Below are 22,589 nucleotides of genomic sequence, written 5' to 3' on the forward strand. Positions count from 1 at the left end.
GGAAGACTCCAAAACAGGCAGCACAGTGAGACTGTCTCAAACACACACACACACACACACACACACACACACACACAGAGGGTGGGGGGGGGGAGGAAAAGGATGATACAAGAATGCACCTTTCAGAGGTGGGAAGTAGAACTTCAAGTGTCTTTCACATTTTCACATTTAGAAACAAAGAAGCAACCCCAAACTGTTTCTTCAGCTAGAACCTATAGCACATGAAAAATAGAACTCCAGCTTAATCTGGATCAACACAATTATGATGACTTTTATAGATAACTGCTAGAAAATCTGGTGTATCACCTATGGTTAGGTAATCTCAGCTGAGATCAGGAAGCTTCTTGGCAGTCATGGACAGACTATATTGGTACCTCCTCACATAATGTCATTGCAAGGGAAACCCTATTAATAACAGACTTCCTTTTTAGTAGCTAATTTTTCAGGTCTGATTTCATTGATTAGTTTTGTCAGTATTGGATCATCTCTAAGTCAGTATCTTAGACTGCAAAACTTTGACTTTCTTAAGCTCAACATAGGCTGCTTGATTGTAGGTTTGTCACCAAAAAGTCCTGCTTCACTCTCTGTGGTTGGAAATCTTTTCTGATAGATCAGGGGATATTCTTTCTGAAACTTAAAAATGAGGGGAAGAATTAGAACTTACTGAACATGATTTTCCAAGATGAAGCCAGTGAAATATCCTTTCATTTTACCCTTCCTTATACTTGTTTTTCACATTTGTGAAAGGTACATCAAAACACCTACCTGACCCTACCTAGCAGCAACACTCAGATTCTTTTAAGCTCACTCTCATCCTAAACTCCATATCAACCTTTCTAGCACCAAGATTCTGATTCTAAACACATTTTTCCCTCTCATTAGTAAAACTCATGAAGATCACAAGGATTTGTACAGTTCACTTTTCTTTTGGGTTCCCCAGGCTTAGAATTGTTCTTGCCAGAATCACGTGGCTGCTGGGTTTGCCTTAGAGCTAAAATTTCTAAATGGTAGTTGTCAGTCACTCAGAGATATACACAATCCAGATTTTACATGTTTTCCCTGGTTACTCAAGCTATAATTACACAAAACACCATCAACTTAAAAAAGGATTATTATTATCTTAAAATTTAGGATAAACAGTAAAATCAAGTTAAGTATGCATGTATTTTAATAGCTTTATTTACACCTATAACGCAAGACAACATGTAGTTTATATATCCAAAGCTACATACAATTCATTATATTAAATAGGATTCCAAATGCCATTAACTATAGCAATCACTAATAGTACTGGAATATTAGAAAATATTTATGTAACTTAGAAGTTGCTTATTGTCTTACCTGTTTGAGTTTCTTTTGTTTTTCCTTCAAAGATAAGCTCTTATTTTTAATAATATTCTCCAAAAGTTCTGCAATTGCAGCCTGAGATGTAGAAACCTTTTGTTCCTCAAACTCCTGAGCACTGATCTGCTTACAATAAGAGTAAGTTGGCAAAGGAGCAACTAGCCCATCTCCAGGATTTTTAATCTGCAGTAAACAAAATAAGACAGTAAAATTTGTCAATTCTGATTATGCCTTTCCTTGGCAAAATTCTCTTGGTAGGAATATCTGTCATTTTGGCATCAAACATTTGCTGTAGTAACTGTATTGCATAGTCAAGTAGTAAGTAACAAGTCAAAAGGACCCAAATACCAGCTTCATCCAAAACCACCTGTTGTACTTTTACCAAGTTCTGTAACTTTCTTTGATCTGTTTTTAGTGCTTAGCATACAATAGGCCTTAAAGGTAGCTACTATTACCTTGTAAACATAGATTGTATTCAGAAAGTATAAAATGATATTTTAATATTCTGAGTAGTAAAGTATTCATCCACTGTTTTTGAGATCCAAGTGCATGGTCAGAAAATGCAAGGGACAGTATATTCATGGTAAGCCAGGACAGTTTTACATTGGTGTATGTGAGGAAAAGCAGAAACACATATGGATGGTAGTGTTTGTTGCTTTTGGCTATCTGGTATTCTTTTTTTCCCCTTTTCCAACAGTTCCTGCCCATTTTATTTCCTCTAACCTCATCCTTTTAGAAGACTAAATCTAATATAACTATATAGAGCCAATCAGATAAGGTTCTCTATCCATTCTAATCATACTCAAACATCCAGAGGATGTATATTTCATTAGGATTGGACCAATCATAACTGTATACTGGGGTGAAAGGATGACTTTCTCCTTTGGATCTGAAATCCAAGGTTGTGTGGTATATGAGCTTTCATCAGCCACGTTCTCCACATGGAGGAGCCCTTTGTCCATACAGGACCAAGATGGAAATAAGTAAGAGAAAGAAAGCTAAGTTTTCCAGTGCTACATGAATAGTGCATGCCTTTAATCCCAGCACTTGGGAGGCAGAGGTAGGAGGCCTGCCATGAGTTCGAGGCCATCCTGAGAATACAGAGTGAATACATGAATAGACTATGGGCTTTTGAAGACTGTTACATGAGTTCATAGTCTCTCTTTTTGATGGGGCTAATTTGAGATGACTTTTTCACAAGACTCAAAATACCTACAGGACCCTTTCTTAAGTAGTCAAGATGTCTCTCCACTGCAGTCTGTAAGTAAGAGGGAACTTGAAGAATTTCTTGATGGTGATCCATTAAGAAGGAAACTAATCTTGCAGCAAGAAGCTCATCAAGATCTACTTCTTCAGCACAACATAGTATACATCGAGAAAAGGTATGTATCATCTGGAAATGTGAAGGCATCAATTTAAGAAATATAAATTACAATGTAAATTTTAGGTAGCATTACATGAAGTACTGGGATAAAGTGATAACAGACTTTAGTTTAAAATATGTGAAAATAATGTTACAGTTAGGAGATAAGAATTCTATTATGTTTCAATCCTTTAAAAAGTACTTATGTATCGTATCATATCATATCATATCATATCATATCATATCATATCATATCAGTCTTGGGTTTTTCTTTAATTTTGCCACAAGTTTATTCACCTTAGGTTCTATCAATGTCAAACAGATATAATGCTTAAGCCTCAAGGTTAAGAACAAGAACTTATTAAAATGGACTTCACAAAAACAAACAAGAAGATATAACACATGGGACACATTCAACAGAGCTTGCAGGGTGGCATTATTTACCTTTTAAAACTCTAAAAATAGCTGGGCATAGTGGTGCATGCATTTAATCCCAGCACTTGGGAGGCAGAGGTAGGAAGATTGCTACCCTGAGAATACAGAGTGAATTCCAGGTCAGCCTGAGCTAGAGTGAGACCCTACCTCGAAAAAAAAACAAAACAAAATAACAATAACAACAACAACAAAACCCTCTTAAAAATAGTTTTTAATAGTTAATCTATCAGTCTTTTAAATTTTATTTATTTATTTATTTATTTATTTATTTATTTGAGAGCGACAGACACAGAGAGAAAGACAGGTAGAGGGAGAGAGAGAGAATGGGCGCGCCAGGGCTTCCAGCCTCTGCAAACGAACTCCAGACGCATGAGCCCCCTTGTGCATCTGGCTAACGTGGGACCTGGGGAACCAAGCCTCGAACCGGGGTCCTTAGGCTTCACAGGCAAGCGCTTAACCGCTAAGCCATCTCTCCAGCCCCTATCAGTCTTTTAAATAGCAGTTTAATATGTACCTTTCCTTCCCGGGAAATTTTTTTTGTCTCAAAGCTCATTACTTTCATATCCATAATTGTAACACATACATCCCTCATTCTAAAGCAACGGGAGTCTTTGGATCCTACTTTAAGTATATGCACATGGTAGATGATCAGCATATTTACTGAACTAAAATATTCTTTCTAGTTCTAAGGTTCAGTCCTTAGCCTTTTGTTTTCTTACATTTTTATCCATTACTAAGTTAGTCCTATATTTTCACGATGCTTTTTTTGCCTCATCCTGTTCAGCATTTGCCTACTGGTATGTAGCCTCCACTACCATTGATATGTGGAGAACTCAAAAAACAACTGTTTGCCTTGATCTTTTGGTTCACCAAGCTTACAATTCCAATTATCTGCTAGGTAAACTTTATTTGGCTTAGTAACTTCAAAACCAAAATGTATAAAACTCCAATTCTCACACTTTCATTTATGTCCACCAAAATATCCCTTACTAAATCCTCCTATTCTTTTTTAAACATTTCATTTAATTGACAGAGAGAAAGAGGTGGTGGGGGGGGGGAAGAGAATGGTGTGCCAGGGCCTTCAGCCACTATAAACAAACTCCAGACATATGTACCACCTTGTGCATCTGGCTAATGTGGGTCCTGGGAACTGAACCTAGATCCTTTGGCTTTGCAGGCAAATGCCTTAACCACTAAGCCATCCCTCCACCCCCTTACTAAATTCTTACACCAATAGTGCCAGAATTATTCAAGAACATTTTTTTGTTCTTTATATCAGTTATATTATTGTTAATGAACTGTTCATAATAATAAGGAGAACACAGCACAGGTCCAGGTTCCTTATGAGAACCTTTTATAAATTTTTGATGGCGTCTAAGGAGGTAATAGGTCTCAAAAAGACAATAGAAGACAGAAAGAAAGGGAGGGAAGGAGAGAGAAAAGAATGAAGGAAGGGAGGGAGAAAGACAGTTCTTGTCCGCAATGACCTACTACCATAATTTATCAAGTTAATTATTTGTCCACTGCCTCTGAAACACTTTGACCAATTATACATAGACTTCATGTGTACTTCACAGACTTGTAGTGGCTTTAGACATTCGATAGCATCTACATCTTCTTGTCCTTCTCCCAGATAGAATGGGCATAAAGAAATATATGTTCTGACTGGACCCAGAACTACAAAGCTCTCTGTCCATATGAATACTAGGATGTACAAGTGTGCCACTGTTTGCTGCTAGGAAAATTTAGATTTTTAAGAGCCATTCTCCCCCATGAATAGCAACTTTTCAGAAGAAAATGTCACTTGGGTAATACTTTCAGATAGTTTGGTTTTCTGGTTTTACTTGATCAACCAGAGCTTATTTTTTCCATAACAATTAAACTTACCAATGACCTTGTACCCATTGAATCATGAAGTCTGGGCATATCAACATTTTGACTCATCCGAGAAATCATGCGCATTAAGAGTTGAAGCTTTCTACGGTTTGGTGGGGGAAGTAACAAACAACATAACTGTAGAGCACTGACGGCAACTTTTTCTAAGTGAGGTTGCAGCAAACCTAAAAGGCAAAATCACCCCCCCCCAAAAAAAAAATCATCAATGATAATAGGTTTCATATGACTAGCATATACAGTTCTATATTGAGGGTAATATAACATCTTTGTATTTCATTTATTTTAACTATGTGTAGAAATTTCCACATGCCTGAAAAGTATGAGTATCATTATTTTTTCACAACCTATTACTAAATATTAAAATCCTTTACTTATAAATAAAGTGACAGAATAAGTGAAGTGGAAGGAAATGGAGCAGGGTAGAATAAATGTTGGTTATGCTATAACAAAGGTCTTTTATAATTTTTTTTTAGAGGACCAAAATAAAGCAATTACAGAAGAAAAAAGGCCAGGTAAACAAAATAGTAAGCACTAAAAGTTAGTATTACATGCAGCAAAAGCAACCTTACTTTGTGTGCCAGTCAACATAGAAGCTTGAGGTAAAGAGCTCTCTGAAAGTTCTACTGCACTTTTGCATAGTCTTTTATTGATTGTGGTACTAGGCTCTCCAATTTCATTTCTTATAGCTGTTTGCATACTTGTACTGCCTTGTCCAAGATTTGGTTTCATGATAATTTCAGCCACTGGTGTGTTGATATAACTATTCTGCCTTGTACTATTTCTTAAAAGCAAACTCTGAGATCTACAAAGCTGTTTTAATTTACATTTCCCATTACATAACTCCTCTTGGTCTTCAACAGTCAAAGTTGAGGTTCTTTTAAAACCAATACAGAATGACTTTTGAATATTTTCCTCTTGTTTTGGCTTTGATACTAAAAATTCCTTATTTGGTCCTTCTATGCTAAGAACAGAGTGATGGAAAATATTGGACAACTTTTCACTTAAATTCCCTGGCATATCTACAATTCCTTCCAAAGAAGAGCACCTTGGTTTGATGCTAGAGTACAGTGCATGTGTATTACTTAAGCCTATTAAATTTTGACAGCTTCCTCCCATTATGTCATTTGCACTGGCTCTTCTGTTTCTTAAGTTAACTAGCTGCATTTTCTTGACAAATCTTTCTTGAAATCCTTGATCACTCCTTGATAGTCTCTTAGCAGAATCAGATTCTTCATTGCTTTTGTCTTTGTGAAGCAGACTAAGAAGAAGACACTCAGTTGATTTGAAGGAATTCAAATTGTTTAAATGAAGGTTTTCTGAAGATTGTGGAGCATCTTGGATTTTATGTATTCCACTGGGTCTATCTGAAACTGTGATGTAGCCACAAACAACTACCAGGAAATGAAACAAAAATTAAGATGCAACTGCATGACAGTGGACAAAAATAAAACAAAAACAATAGTAAAGTTAAAACATAAGGTATACAAACAGCAGAGTACCAACAGCAATTGTTTAAGAGGTCACTTCATTAGGATACATGCAGCGTTCAATTATAAACATGCAAGACTGACGAGTGGCATTCTCATTTATGATATAAATAATGCAAAATATTTTAACAGCCAATTCATACTTAATCTAACTGCTTTCATTTTACAAGCACTAGAAACCTCTTAATTATAAGACAACGGTTGTATATGTTCATATAATCTAAGCATATCTTCTCATATATTTTAAATCATTCTAGATTACTTTAATATCCAATATAATGTGAAACATGTAAAGTTATTGAGTTGTTAAGAGAACAACGACAAGGGAAGAAATTCTGTATATGTTCAGTACAGCTACATGTTTTTCTTTTTAAAATAACTTTCATTTTGGGCTGTTTGAATCCAAGGATGTGGAAACTAACTGTATCTATATTTATGTGCTTGGTTCCTGGCATGGAACTCCTAAAATTCTTGAAATTTCATGACTGATGAAATTCTTGTTACTCATGAAGCACCTATTTGAACATACTTGAGTTTGTGTTAAAGTGGCTGCCAAGGTATAAGCCTCACTTATAACCTCATGGGAAGAAAAGGGGGATGAACATTAAGTTCAATCAGTAAATGCTGGTAATTTACTCAGTTATACCTAGATAAAACCTTCAATTCTGACAATGGAGCCAAGGCAGCTTTGGGTGGGCAAACATGCCAATATGTTGGGTGTCTTTTTGCCAAGGGCATAAAGGTTCCATGCACTTCTACCCCTCCACATGCATCTCCTCCTCTGGACTATGGAGTTTTGTCTTCTATAACAAACTGACAAATACAGGCTGAATTTTATAAGTTTAGTGAATTACTGACCTAGAGAGAGTTTGGAATAAACTTCTAAGTTGGTAGTTGGCTTGGCAGAACTGTGCTGACCAAGGGACTTCAACAGTAGATGGTATAAGGAGTGAGGATAGTCCTCTATCCTTGAGCTAACTCTTGGGAGTTGAATCAGAACTACACTGAATTGTAGAACGTATTTGAATCAGTAGACAACCCAACAACAATCACAATATCACCTTTATATTTACTGTGCTTTCAAGCCTTTTTAGAAAACCTAAAAAATTTTAATAGAATGAAAATAATCAAAATAATAAGTAATCCATACATACTCAATATGTTTATAAATAATTCATAGTATTCAAATGTAAGCAGAGGTTCAGGGAGATCTAGAAAATGATCTGCAATTGTTCTGAATACATCACGCTCAAATCCAACATAAGTTGGATTATTCATATCATTATTTCTTGGCCCTAAGAAGTGGGAGGCAAAAGAAAAAGAAAAAAATATATTTTAATTTAAATATAATTTAGAAAATACACTTAAGAAGTTTAAACTGTATTTAATGGAGGAGCTGTAATTAACAATAAATTCTGCCCCAATCTAAAAGCTGAAAGTGTTGTGCATGATATTTTTACTGGAAGTGCTTAATGGTAATTATCAGTTTTTAAAATTTTAATACTTGAAACACTATAAAGAAAAAATTTAATACATTTAAAAAGCATTAGGGGGCTGGAGAGATGGCTTAGCGGTTAAGCGCTTGCCTAAGAGCCTAAGGACACTGGTTCGAGGCTCAGTTCCCCAGGTCCCACGTTAGCCAGATGCACAAGGGGGCGCACGCGTCTGGAGTTCGCTTGCAGTGGCCGGAAGCCCTGGCGCGCCATTCTCTCTCTCTCTCCCTCTATCTGTCTTTCTCTCTGTGTCTGTCACTCTCAAATAAATAAATAAAAAATGGACAAAAAAATAAAAAAATAAAAAAAGCATTAGGGAGGTTGATTTTTAAAATTACTTATTTGTTTTCAAGGAGAGAAAGACACACACACACACACACACACACACACACACACACAGTGTGTGTGAGAGACAGACAGACAGAAAAAGAGAAAGGGAATGAATGAATGGGCACACCAGAGTCTCTTGTCACTGCAAATAAACTCCAGATGCATGTGCCACTTTGTGCATTTGGCTTTACATGGGTACTGGGGAATTGAAACTGGGCCATCATGCTTTACAAACAAGCACCTTTAACCACTGAGCCATTTCTCCAGTCTAGGGGGTCTATTTTAATCCAATTTATTTTGCAAAGCAAAGATATTTAGATGATGCAAATAATGAAGAATACTTAATAAATTTAAATAGTGTCTTGAAACTGTCATTTCTTAAGCTTGACACTATTTTTAAAGCAATAATAATTATTTATTTTTTGCTCAAAAGTTTAATCTGATCTTATTTTATAGTTAAGAAAACTGAGGCTCAGAGTAATTGCCAAGATGAAAAAGCTAAGCTAGAAGTTAGAACTTAGAACAATCTAATGCCAAAGCAAAGGCTAGGATTTTTAGTTTTATCTATATTTAATTCATGGTCCATAGATTACATGTACCAGAATCATCAAACTAACTTACAAAGATTATAAATTCCTAGAATCCACCAAGCAGGAATTAGGAATTTATATCATAGAAATGTTTGCTTCAGGTTGTTTAACTTCAGGTTTCTAAACACTGGCTTGGGAATCTTCCTTGTAAGTCTTCTGGGTCATAACTCACAAAAGAAGGCTCAATCAAATTGGAATCTCTGCAGAGTCTTCCTGGTACAATATGTACTTCAGATCATATCTGTCACTATCTGTCAAGCTAAAAAAATCCCCTTTCTTAAACCCAAATAAAGTATTTTGCCTCTCTGCTTACAAGCTTTTATATGACTATACAAGTGTATGCTTATGTATATGCAAAATGATTAAAGAAAAAGCAAAGTATACATACACAATAGTTTAGCAGCTAATACTGATTTTATGTAGAGTAGATATTTTTCTTTTTATTTATTTATTTATTTAACAGAGAAAGAGGGAGAGAGAATGGGCACACCAGGGCCTCTAGCCATGGCAGACAAACTCCAGACGTGTGTGCCCCCTTGTGCATCTGGCTAACGTGTGTCCTGGGGAATTGAACCTGGGTCAAACGCCTTACTGCTATGCCATTCCTCCAGCCCAGAGTAGATATTTTTGTAAGGTAGGCATAAGAAATAGTTATAATATACAGAATAAAATATTTTAAAAAGTCATTAGGAAGTTTTCCAAGATAGAAAATATAGGTTTGCTAGAAATGAATTTATAGCTAGAAAATTTAAGTTTGAGTTCTAGCTTCTTCACATTAACAGAAGGCTCAGAGATCTAGATTTTCTTCTCTGGAAAAAAAACAAAAACAAAAACAACAACAACCAAAAAATTAGGTACGGTATCCTGTATTTCATAGGATTTTACTCTTAGTAGGGCCTGAGGTTAAATACATTTATTCAGTAAAATCCAGAAAAATATAAGTTGGCTATCATTTAGATATGATAACATGGACTGGGAGGAGAGGAAAAAACACAAGTCCTTGAAGAGGGATAGGAAATAACCTATTACTATGCTTATCTGTGTTTTTAATTAGAGCCAAGGACTGACAGAACAGGGTAGTTGCGTAACAGGGTTTAGGCGATGGCTCAGTGGGTAGGAACATTTATTGAATAAGCATAATGACCTGAGTTGGATCCCCAGCACCCATATTAAAAAGCCAGGCATGCTTGCACATGCCTGTAACCACAGTATTTGGGGCAGAAACACAAGAATCACTGGAGCTTAGTGAAAAATTGAACCAAAAAAAAAAAAAAAAAATGGGGTGCTGCAGGGTCAGTGAGACTGTCTCAGGGAAATAAGATGGAAAAGTGATAAAGGAGGGTAGACAAAATAGCTTTCTCTGGCTTCTGCACATGTGCACACAGAGTATTATGTACCTGTGTGTGTGTGTACACACATATACCTTACACACATTAGGGGGAGAAAAGAAATTCAAAAGTCTTATGCTTATGATAAGGCAGAATCTTTAACTTCATAAGCAAAATGTTTCTGTGACTTCACTGCTATATATTCTAGTTACTTTTGGTCATCTTGCTACCAATGTATAACAAAGGATAATAATCCTGAACATTTATAGAATCCTAGGAAAATTTAAAAAAAAATACTAATTTTGCATAAAAACTAGAAAATGCCATCTGGCACTAGAATTGTTAAAATAAAATGAAACTATTTATTTTGGTTTTATGAAGTATGATCTTGCCCTAGCCCAGGCTGACCTGGAATTCACTATGTAGTCTCAGGCTGGCCTCGAACTCACAGGGATACTCCTATCTTGGCCTCCCAAGTGCTGAGACTAAAGTTATCTGCTACCATGCCCGGCTCAAGTTAACTTTTGATGACTTACATATACCTTTGAAAATGTTTAAAATTTATTTTAGGGGGCTGTAAAGATGGCTCAACAGTTAAAGATACTGCTTGCCAAGCCTAACTGCCTGGGTTAGATTTCCCAGTTCCCACATAAAGTCAGATGCACAAAGTGGTACATGCATTTGGAGTTGGTCTGTAGTGACAGGAGGCCCTGGTGCACCCATTTTCTCTCTCTGCTTGCAGGTTAAAAAAAAAAATTATATATATATGTATACATATATACATATATATATATACATATATATTTATTTATTTTGAAAGCAATTAGGGTTTGTATTAAATTATACTCAGATTGACTGATAAAATGCTAAAAAATGACATGTGGACAAATATATCTTTTCCTATCAATATTTTCTATATAGTAACTGAATATGAAAAGGAAAAGGTAGCAAAAGGATAGAAGTGGGTTTCATTCCTGATTTAACCTAATCCACTCATCCTGCATTATTTTTTTTTAATTTTTGTTTATTTTTATTTATTTATTTGAGAGCGACAGAGAGAAGGAGGCAGAGAGAGAGAGAGAGAGAGAGAGAGAGAATGGGTGCGCCAGAGCTTCCAGCCACTGCAAATGAACTCCAGATGCATGCGCCCCCTTGTGCATCTGGCTAACGTGGGTCCTGGGGAATTGAGCCTCAAACTGGGGTCTTTAGGCTTCACAGGCAAGTGCTTAACTGCTAAGCCATCCCTCCAGCCCCATATCCTGCTTTATTTCCAAGCTATTCCTTTAGTCCTCTGGACTTCGATGTGGCAATTACTGTAGTCTAGATTTTATCTCAAAGTCCTGTATGATTTATGTCAACTAAGTAATAAATGACGGGCTTTAATCACAAAATCTCTGCAGAGAAAACATTAAAGGTTCATAATATAATCAATTCTATCTGAATATCACTTAAACATCAAAAGAAGTAATACACTTTAATTTTATTAGGACTGTCAGGAATTTAAAACATTTTCTTGATTCTTGTTAAATATTATCAATATAAGGACTTCTGGTCAATATAGCATCTGCCTAACCATGCCTCACCTCCCAGGGAAGGAAAGGTAAGACCTTTAGGGTTCAATGGGTTTTTTAGGGGTTTCCAGATTCTAGTAGACCACTGGGTGGGCATGAAGGACCAAAGTAGGGAATTGGCTGATTCCCAGGCTCTCAGGTAGCCCACCAGTCCCCCAATTCCCTCAAACAGCCATGGGAGGAGCAACCCCAGCCCCAGGCTCCTCCTGCACGCACCGCAGTGCATGAACTGCAGGCTAACGGACCCAGACCAGCAGGCAAGCAGAGCTCCCCAAGTGAATGCCATCCAACCCCCACCCCCAGTGTGCTGATCCAGTCCAGCAGAGTAGGGGTCCCTCCACTCCTGCCCTGGGCGGTCCTGTCACTGTGGCACTCCACCCCTGAATGCTGTCCCACTCACCACCCCACCCCCCCCCCCCCCCCCCCCGGCCCCCAAACCCATGTGTAGACCCAGGCCAACAGGCTAGTGTTTCCCTAGGGAACCTCAATGGCAGAACACTGCTCCTCTCTCCACAGACCCCCTTTCCCCCTTGTGCAGACCCAAGCCAGCAGGCTAGTGTTTCCCCCTCCCTATGCTTTCCCTTTTATAGGCTCCCTAGGTTTTCCCACCACAGGGGACCTTCACCCCCCCCCAATCACCTGGTGGGGTATCACCTGATCCTCAGCAGTCCCACATCCCAGCCCTGCCTTGTCCCAGGACCCAGCAGTCCCATCCACCCCCTGCTACAGGGCCCCAAGGAAACTGCTGTCCCATCTCCTCACCCCACAGCCTTGCAGAACCACCATGCATTCCCATCCTCCCCCACTCAGCAGCCCAGCCACAACACCAGTCTGCTTTGTCCCTTTGCCCTATAATCCTAGCCCTAACCCTGTCCCTTTGGGCCACCTGACCATGAGTTTCATACCCTGAATCATCAAACAAGACCTTTCATCAGGCCTCTGGACCCCCACCAGAGCCTCACAAGCTCCTTCCCTCTGAGCAGGCAGGCCCCATTACCATCAGAAGCCTAGTCAAAGCAGACATAAAAGGGAAGAATCATTGAAGATACATCAAGGGTAGACTATAGCTTCCTCCTAAATTAAATAAAAATCCTACACTGTGATGGGCAGACTACAGTGCAAAAAGAATAACATGAAAAATAAAAAGCAAGTAAATCCCAACAAGATTGCCCAGTCCCACAATGGATATCTCTAATCAAAACATAGAAGACACAATAGGATCAGAACCCCATAATGAAGATATAAGCAATGCAACCCTGGTTAAGCAAATAGCAGAATTTTCAGAAAATCAACAAAGGGCCAATAATTGTATGAATGCTATCCTTGCTAGATTAGACCTAATAGAAAAGAACCAGGAAGGGTTCCAAGGCAGTTAAGTGATCTGAAAGAGAGTGGGGAAAAAAAGGACCTCAATAACCAGCTGGCTAAGCTCAAAGAAGACATAAGTAAATGCAAGGATGAATTCCAAGAAGCATTAAGAAAATCAGAAAATGACATGAAAAAGGAACTTAACAGAGGAATGGAAACTATACATAAAAAAAGCAGTAGAGGGCTGGAGTGATGGCTTAGCGGTTAAGGCATATGCCTGTGAAGCCTAAGGATCCCGGTTTAATTCTCCAGGTCCCATGTAAGCCACATGCACATGGTGGCACATGCATCTGGAGTTCGTCTGCAGTGACTAGAGGCCCTGGCATGCCCATTCTCACACACACACTCTCTCCTTCTCTCTGTCTGTAATAAATAAATAAAAATAAAATCTTTTAAAAAAAAGCAGTAGAAAATATAAAACAAATTAAACAAGCCTAAAACTCAATAGAAGCTCTCAAGAACAGAATAAGCCATGTGGAGGATAGAAACTCAGAACTGGAAGACAAAACAGAAGAAACAGTTTGTGGGTCCAAAAGTTTCAATAAGTTTAATTTTTTTTGTGTGTGAAGATAACATGAAGAAACCATGGGATACCCTTAAACATCCTAACATTTGGACCACAGGAATACCAGAAGGGGAAGAAATTCAGACCAAAGACATGGATAACTTATTCAACAAAATTATCGAAGAAACCTTTCCCCCTCTCTCAAAAGAAAGTCCCACAAAGTTACAAGAAGCTAACAGAAGTCCAACCAGACTACACCAAAGGAGAAATTCTCCAAGACATTATCATTAAGACCCTAAACATTGATAACAAAGAGAAAGTCTTAAAAGCAGCTAGGAAGAAACAACACATTACACATAAAGGTATTCCCATCAGAATTACTTCAGATTTCTCAATGGAAACCCTGAAAGCCAGAAAGGCCTGGAGTGGAACACTGCAAAGTCTAAGAACTTAAGGCTTCCAACCCAAACTACTCTACCCAGCAAAAGTGTCCCTCATAATAGATGGTGAAAGAAAAATGTTCCACAATAAAACTCAGCTTTACAACTATATGAACACAAAACTAAGCCTGCAGAGAGTACTTCAGGGAATTCTCCACGCAGAAGAATCAAATAACCAACCTCAGAAAAGTCACAAAAATTACAAAGTCCAAGAAAACAATAAACCACATACACCACCACAATATGGCAGAGATTAGCTATTATTACCCTATTTTTTTTTTTTTTTTTTTTGAGGTAGGGTCTCACTCTAGCTCAGGATGACCTGGAATTCACTATGGAGTCTCAGAGTGGCCTCAAACTCATGGCAATCCTCCTACCTCTGCCTCCTGAGTGCTGGGATTAAAGGTGTGTGCCATCATGCCCAGCTTACCCTAAATATTAATGGCCTTAATTCACCCATCAAGAGACAGAAGCTAAGATGGTGAATCAGAAAATTAGACCCCTCAATCTGCTGTCTTCAAGAAACCCACCTCACCACTAAAGATAGACACAGTCTCAGGGTGAAAGGGTGGAAAACAACATTCCAAGCAAATAGAAATAAGAAACAATGGGCTGGAGAGATGGATTAGCACTTAAGGCGCATGTCTGCAAAGCCCAAGGACCCAGGTTTGATTTCCCAGGTCCCGCTTTAAGCCAGATGCACATGGTGGTACATGTGTCTGGAGTTCATTTGCAGTGGGTGGAAGCCATGGTGTGCCCATTCTCACTCTCTCTGTCTGACTCTAATAAATAAAGAAAAATAAACTCTTAAAAAAAAAAAAAGAAGAAACAAGCTGGGTGTGGTGGGGCATGTATTTAATCCCAGCACTGGGGTGGCAGAGGTAGGAGGATTGCTGTGATTTTGAGGCCACCCTGAGACTACATAGTCAGCCTGAGTTAGCATGACATCCTACCTCAGAAAAAAAAAAAAAAAGCAGGCATAGCTATACTAATATCAGATATAATATAGACTTCAATCCAAAAGTAATCAAAATGAAAAAGAAGGCCACTTCTTACTTATCAAGTGAATGATCCTGTAAGAGGATATCACAATCATCAATCTTTATGCACCAATCATAGGTGCGCCACAATTCATAATACAAAGTCTACTTGACAACAAAACAGAAATAACCACCAATGCCATCATAGCTGCAATACTCCACTATCAGCAATGGAGAGATCATCCAAACAGAAAATTAAAAGGGAGGTAAGAGAGTTCAACAAAACCATAGATCAATTAGACCTAATGGACATCTACAGAATGTTCTACCCCAAATGCACAGATTACACATTCTTCTCAGCAGCCAGTGAAACCTTCTCTAAAATAGATCATATACTGAGCCATAAAGCCTGCCTCCATATATTAAGAAAGACTGACATAATTTCCTGCACAATATCAGATCACAATGCTGTATTGCTAGAAATTAACAACAAAAGATGCTCCAGGAATCCTATTGGTTCCTAGAAACTAAAAAACACACTTTTCAACAATAAATGCGTAGTGGATGAAATAAAAAATGAAATTGGGCTGGAGAGATGGCTTAGCAGTTAAGCGCTTGCCTATGAAGCCTAAGGACCCCGGTTCGAGGCTCGGTTCTCCCCAGGTCCCACGTTAGCCAGATGCACAAGGGGGCGCATGCGTCTGGAGTTAGTTTGCAGAGGCTGGAAGCCCTGGCGCGCCCATTCTCTCTCTCTCCCTCTATCTGTCTTTCTCTCTGTGTCTGTCGCTCTCAAATAAATAAATAAATAATGAAATTGCAACATTTCTAGAGAACACAATGTACCAAAACTTATGGGACAAAATGAAGGAGGTCCTCTGGGGAAAATTCATTTCACTATATACCTTCATAACAAAGACAGAGAGATCACCAATCAATAACCTAACCATCCACCTAAAAGCACTGGAAAAACAAGAAGAATCCAACCCAAAAAGTTCCATACAGAAAGAAATAAGATCAGATCAGAAATCCACAAATTGGAAACTAAGAAAACAATTAAAATTGATGAAACAGCTGGGTGTGGTGGCGCACGCCTTTAATCCCAGCACCCGGAGGCTGAGGTAGGAGGACTGCCATGAGTTCGAGGCCACCCTGAGACTACATAGTTAGTTCCAGGTCAGCCTGGACCAGAGTGAGACCCTACCTTGAAAAAGAAAAAAAAAAATTGACGAAACAAAGAGCTGGTTCTTTGGGGAAAAAAAAACAAGATTGACGAACCCCTGGCCAATCTGATCAAGCAAAAAGAGATACTTCAAATTAACAAAATTAAAAATGAAAAAGAAAAGAGATGTTTCAAATTAACAAAATTAAAAATGAAAAAGGAGAAATCACAACAGATATAAATGAAATTGGGAGAATCATCAGGACTTATTTCAAAAACCTCTATTCCACAAAACAGGGTAATATGAAGAAAATGGATGAATTCCTGGACACATAACACCTACTAAAGCTAAACTGAGAGCAGATTAATTTCGTAAACAAACCTAACACAACCATCAAGACTGAATAGGTAATCAAAAAAATTCTCCAAAAAGAAGAGTCCACATGGCTTCTCAGCTGAATTCTGTTAAACTTTTGTGGAAGAACTGAAACAAATTTTTCTCAAACTGTGCCACACAATGAGAGAACAGGGAAAGCTAGTATCACCTTTTCCTTCTATGAAGCTAGTATCACCCTAATACTAAAGCCAGGCAGAGATGCCACAAGAAAAGAAAACTATAGGCCTATTTCCCTGATGAACTTAGATGCAAAGATCCTACACAAAATCCTTGCAAACCGAATTCAACAACACATCAAAAGCATTACTCAACTTGAACAAGTAGGCTTCATCCCAGGAATACAGGGGTGGTTCAACATACAGAAATCTGTTAATGTAATACACCACATAAATAAGTTTTAACACAAAAATGACATGATCATTTCAAAAGATGCAGAAAAGGCCATTGGCAATATACAACATCACTTCATGATCAAAACACTGGAAAGAATAGGCATGGATGGTCTACATTTCAGCATAGTAAAGGCTATATACATAAAGCTCCTAAAACCCAAATAATACTTAATGGGGAGAGACTGAAGGAATTACCATTGAGATCAGGAACAAGGCAGGAGTGTCCACTCTCACCTCTGCTCTTCAGCATAGTACTAGAAGTCCTAGCTCAAGCAATAAGATAGGAGAAAGAAATAAAAGGGATACAAATTGGAAAGGAAGAAGTTAAGTTATCCCTCTTTGCGGATGACATGATTATATAAATAAAAGACCTGAGAACCTCCATCTCAAAACTCTTAAAGAGGTGATTAACTCCTTCAGCAAAGTAGCAGGATACAAAATCAATGTACAAAAATTAGTAGCCTTTCTATATGCAAAAGACAAAGATACAGAGAAAGAAATAAGCGACATTGTCCCATTTTCAATAGCAACACCACCACCAACAACAAAAAATTACCTTGGAATAACATTAACAAGGATGTGAAAGACCTATACAATGAAAACATAAAAATACTCAAGAAAGAAATTGAGGAGGACTTGAGAAAGTGGAAAGACCTCCTACACTCCTGGATAGGCAGAATTAACACTGTAACAATCACAATCTTAGCAAAGGCAATATACAGATTTAATGCAATACCAATAAAAATGCCAACATTTTTCTTCATAGAGATAGAAAAAAATGACTCAAAATTCATATGAGATGGCAGAAGGCCTTGTATATCCAAGCATATCCTTAGTAAAAGAAATACCTCTGGAGGCATCACCATACCTGATCTAAAGCTATATTACAAAGCCATAGTAATACAAACAACATGGTATTGGCATAAAAAAGAATTATAGACCAATGGAACAGAGTCGAGGAACTGGACTTTGGGTCAAGTAAATTGAGTCAAGCTACTTGATATTTGACAAAGGCCCTAACAATGTAGGTTGGAAAAAAGACAGCATCCTCAACAAATGGTGCTGGACAAACTGGATAACTATATGCAAGAAAATGAACCTTAATCCACACATCTCTCCATGCACAAAAATCAAGTACAAATGGATCAAAGATCTCAATATGAAACTGGGAACTCTGCTACTACTGGAAGAAAAAACAGGAGGAACTTTCCATGATATAAGAATTGGAAAAGACTTCCTGAAAGCCCCAGTAGCTCAGGAACTTAAACAATCCCTCAATCATTGGAATCTCATGAAGCTGAAAGGTTTCTTCACAGGCAAACATACAATAAGAAGAGTCAATAGATCATCCACAGAATGGGAGAAAATTTTTGTCAGCTATACACTGATGGAGGCCTAATTTCTAGAATCTACAAAGAATTCAAAAACCTAAACAATAAAAAGTCCAACAACCCATTCATAAATTGGGCAGAGAACTGTACAGGGAGTTCTCAGAGGAAGAAATAGAAATGAAAAACACAGACTTAAGAAAATGTTCATTATCCCTAATCATCAGGGAAATGCAAATTAAAACAACTGTGAGATTCTACCTTACCCCTCTAAGGATAGCAAACATTAAAAAATCAAATGAAAACAAATGCTGGTGAGAATGTGGAGAAATAGGAACCCTCACTCACTGTTGGTGGGAATGTAAACTGGTACAACCACTGTGGAAATCAATTTGGAGACTCCTGAAAAGAATGACTACAGAGGTACCAACAGACCTAGTTATTCCCTTACTGGGCATTCACCCCAAAAGTTCCTTGCCTCAGTTCAGAGAGATTTACTCAATCATGTTTACAGCTGCTCAATTCATTATAGCTAATCAACCCACATGTCCATCATTACATAAATGGATAACCAACATGTGGTATGTCTACATGATGGAATTCTAAACAGCAGTAAGGAAAAATGATACAATGAAATTTGAAGAAAAATGGATGAACTTTGAACAGAACATTCTCAGCAAACTCACCCAATCACAGAAAGATAATTGTAGCATGGTCTCACTCATCTGTGGCTCCTAACCTGAATCTGCCTGAGATGCTGACATACCTAATAAGCATCTCAAGACCATACAATAAGGAGGGTGGTGGGGAGGGGAAGGTAAGGATGAGGGGAGGGACAAAACTGGACCCAAAAGGCAATGGTACCATAAAATTCTATATTCTAAAAGACAGACTAAATGGTTGAACCTTCATCAGGTCCTTAGAGGGAACACTTGAATCACAGAGCCCTGGAGAGGGTATGACAAAGACTAACCTTAATCTTCTCCTGTTTCTGTCTCTCTCTTTTACATTACCTATCTTTTTCTTCCTTCTTTTCCCTTGGAGTTGGCCTGTAACTCCCAGTATCAGCATACAGTTATCATCCACAATGAACTGTTGATCAAAGAGATCTACAAGGTTTCCCAAAAGACAGATTTCTGTCAGAGTGCTTGATAACCCTCAAAAGATTAATGTTAAGACCCTACTGCTGAAGTCACCATATGCTGTTGGTACTGAACATGTAGTGACCTGGCTGAAATCTGGAAGAGAGTCAGTCCCCAGAGTTAGCTTGTCTACTGCCAGAAGGTGCTATATGAGTGACTGGGGGAAAATGACCAACATCTGTCCAAGCAACTCATGGTCTAAGCTACTCAGCAGCAAACAACCTGACGTGATGCTCACACAAGTGCAATAGTGGCACACAGCCATGGTGGGTAACCAACTGCATTTGATTTGGCTAACGGATCTGCTCAATGGAATGGAACCCATAGCTGCATCTGGGAAACAAGTCAGAACCATATCCAAAAGCGAGCCTGCTCTCCATTATCAAGTTCTTACCAATCATTGCTACAAGAGGGCCTACACCTATCAAATTATCTCTAAAATAATAATGGTTATCCTATTTATCTGGTGCTGACTTCACTCTCAATTGGAGAATTTTCTTCTCTTTTTCAGATGGACACAGAACCTGAGGAGAGAATCAGCCCATTGTACCTCATTAGGGCCCCAGTTGAAACCATAGAGTAACTGGGGAAATGAGCAAGAGTGCTGCTATCTTGGGGAACCTGGTACTAGTACAGGGGTAAAGGAGATAGACACAGAGAACACTCAAGTCCTACCAAACCAGATATCCAGAGACACAGAGGCTCCCATAACTTCATCACTGAAGTAGACCTAAAATGTACCCAACATGTCTCAGGGAAATTCGCAGAAGAGGAGGCAGGAAGATTGTTAGAGTCACATGTTGGAACATTATGCACAGAGGCATTGCCTCCTCCTCATAACTGATGACTAACCCCAAATGCATGACCCATATTCCCCAACTAGGAGGGCCCCTTTGGAGGGGGGAGGAAAGGGAGGAGGCTAATGATGGTACCAACATGGCTGTATACACACTGTATATATAACTAATGAAAAAATTTAAAATATATTATCAATATAATATATACACACACACATATATTTTAACTTACAATTTGCTAGGCACTTCATGGCAGATAATACCCAGTGTGGAAGGTCATCTAGATATAAAAATGTAAACAATGTATAATAAATCAGTTTTGTAATAGTATTTTAAAACATTTCACTTGTATATAATTATATGTATGCATATGTATACATACACACATATACATACATATGTACACATGTACATATAGGGGTGTGTATGTAATACTAGGATGAAAAATTAGAATACAGTGAACTTTAGGGTCAATATTTTAAGATACAAAAATTATAAAAAAATTTATAAATACCTTGAGCTTGACTATGTCTACCATACATAAAAACAGTTATCTAGCCAGGTGTGGTGGCACATGCCTTTGATCCCAACACTCAGCAGGCAGAGGTAGGAGGACTACTGTGAGTTGGAGGCCACCCTGGGACTACATAGTGAATTCTAGAACAGCCTGAGCTAAAGCAAGACTCTACCTTGAAAAGCCAAACCAAACCAAACCAAGAAAACAATTATCAGGGCTGGAGAGATGGCTTAGTGGTCAAGGCGCATGCCTGAGAAACTTAAGGACCCAGGTTCGAATCTCCAGTTCCCATGTAAGCCAGATGCACATGGTGGTGCATGCGTCTGGAGTTTGTTTACAGTGGCTAGAGGCCCTGGCACACCCATTCTCTCTCTCTCCACCGCCGGTGTCTCTAATAAATAAATCAATAAAAATAAATCTTAAAAAAAAACCAGTTATCTATCTCAAAATCAAGACTGAATTATTTTGGAGGGAGAGGATGCTTGGATATAAATTCCTAATGCTTAATTTTACCCCAATATCTTCTATTATTCCTGCTTGAGTTTTGTCTATTGCTATGCTACTTGAATATTACTGATTTGCATGAGACCTATGATTGAAATGCACCATATTGAATATTAGAATATTTTATATTTGAAGCCTGCTAATAACCTTTTAACTGCCACTATTTCTACCTTGCTCATCAGTAAATCTTCAACCAAATATCTGGCATATTGTAGGCTCTCAGTAGTTTTTGTTTGCCTATCTTTTGGATATTTACATAATTAAAAAAACATTAATCCAATTTACAGCTAAATAATTTCTTATAATAGCATGAATAAAATTTGTCTAATATTATTACATTGTTATTAAGAAAATCCCTATGATGATAAAACAATGAGCTTCAATCAAAGAGTTCTACTTTCTACATCTTGTTTCTGTGTTTCTCTATAGTTATAACCTTGGTAATCATGTTTGAAAACATTCCATTCTCGAATACCTACCTGATTTATTTTGTAGTATAACTACTCCATGCTTACTTGTATTGGCCATGTTGTACATTATATATTGAGGAATAACTTGGTTTGGATTTATGAGTTCTTCTAGGGATGTCACACCTAAAATGGTTTGCAAGCTTAACAGAAGAAAGAATATAGCTAAATAGAAGAAAGAATATAAACTTTTTTCCCCACAAAGTAAAAGGAAAAGACTGTAAATGAATATGACTTGCAACCCATGAGAGTATTTTGTCTTAAAACAAATTCCCAAGTATTTTATCTACTATCAGCTTTTAAATATACCTGTCCCAACACCATTCAAAGGACTCCAATGTAGATCCCAAACTATAACTTTAATTCAAGGAGAAAGCCAAAATCATTCTATTTCTATTGCACTAGATCTATGGCAAGGGCATTTACTAAACATAGATATAGACTAAGTTCTAAGCTTTAAAAATTAATGATTTTATTCCTTTGCATTTGGGTGAAAACACCTAATTATCTGAATGTCTCAGGAACTTGATTATAGCTCAGTTTCATCTTACTAGGTCATAATAGTGTATCTCCAAACTTCTTCAACATCTTCCTGGCTTATTTCTCTATTGTCAGCTGAATTTTCTTCATCTTCATAGAAAGATTCATGATTTACTTTCTCTGTATTTTCCTGGGTGGGGGAAAAAAGAAAATTATTTTGATTTAATCTGTTATACTCAAATTTAGGATATTACTTTTTTTTTTTAATTTTTTTTT

The 22,589-nt window shown here is 37.7% G+C and overlaps 1 protein-coding gene across 3 annotated transcripts in view; it reads right to left on the reverse strand.

Annotated features, from left to right (window-relative positions):
• Positions 1–241: 241 nt before the first annotated feature.
• Depdc1 (DEP domain containing 1) overlaps positions 242–22,589 on the reverse strand; it is a 32,240-nt gene continuing 9,892 nt past the window's right edge. Inside the window, exons 4-12 of one of the 3 annotated variants that reach the window (XM_004671378.3) lie at positions 22,385–22,503; positions 21,846–21,976; positions 20,578–20,625; positions 7,680–7,820; positions 5,608–6,429; positions 5,030–5,202; positions 2,561–2,737; positions 1,342–1,527; positions 242–633 (exon numbers count right to left, since the gene is read on the reverse strand). In XM_004671378.3, the coding sequence (XP_004671435.1) occupies positions 493–633; positions 1,342–1,527; positions 2,561–2,737; positions 5,030–5,202; positions 5,608–6,429; positions 7,680–7,820; positions 20,578–20,625; positions 21,846–21,976; positions 22,385–22,503 (1,938 nt within the window). In that variant the 3' untranslated portion in view covers positions 242–492. The remainder of the gene's footprint in view (positions 634–1,341; positions 1,528–2,560; positions 2,738–5,029; positions 5,203–5,607; positions 6,430–7,679; positions 7,821–20,577; positions 20,626–21,845; positions 21,977–22,384; positions 22,504–22,589) is intronic. The other 2 variants (XM_004671380.2, XM_045138740.1) reach the window with 2 other exon arrangements.

Source organism: Jaculus jaculus, chromosome 19, assembly GCF_020740685.1.
Source record: "Jaculus jaculus isolate mJacJac1 chromosome 19, mJacJac1.mat.Y.cur, whole genome shotgun sequence".
In the NCBI taxonomy this organism is placed as follows: Eukaryota; Metazoa; Chordata; class Mammalia; order Rodentia; family Dipodidae; genus Jaculus; species Jaculus jaculus.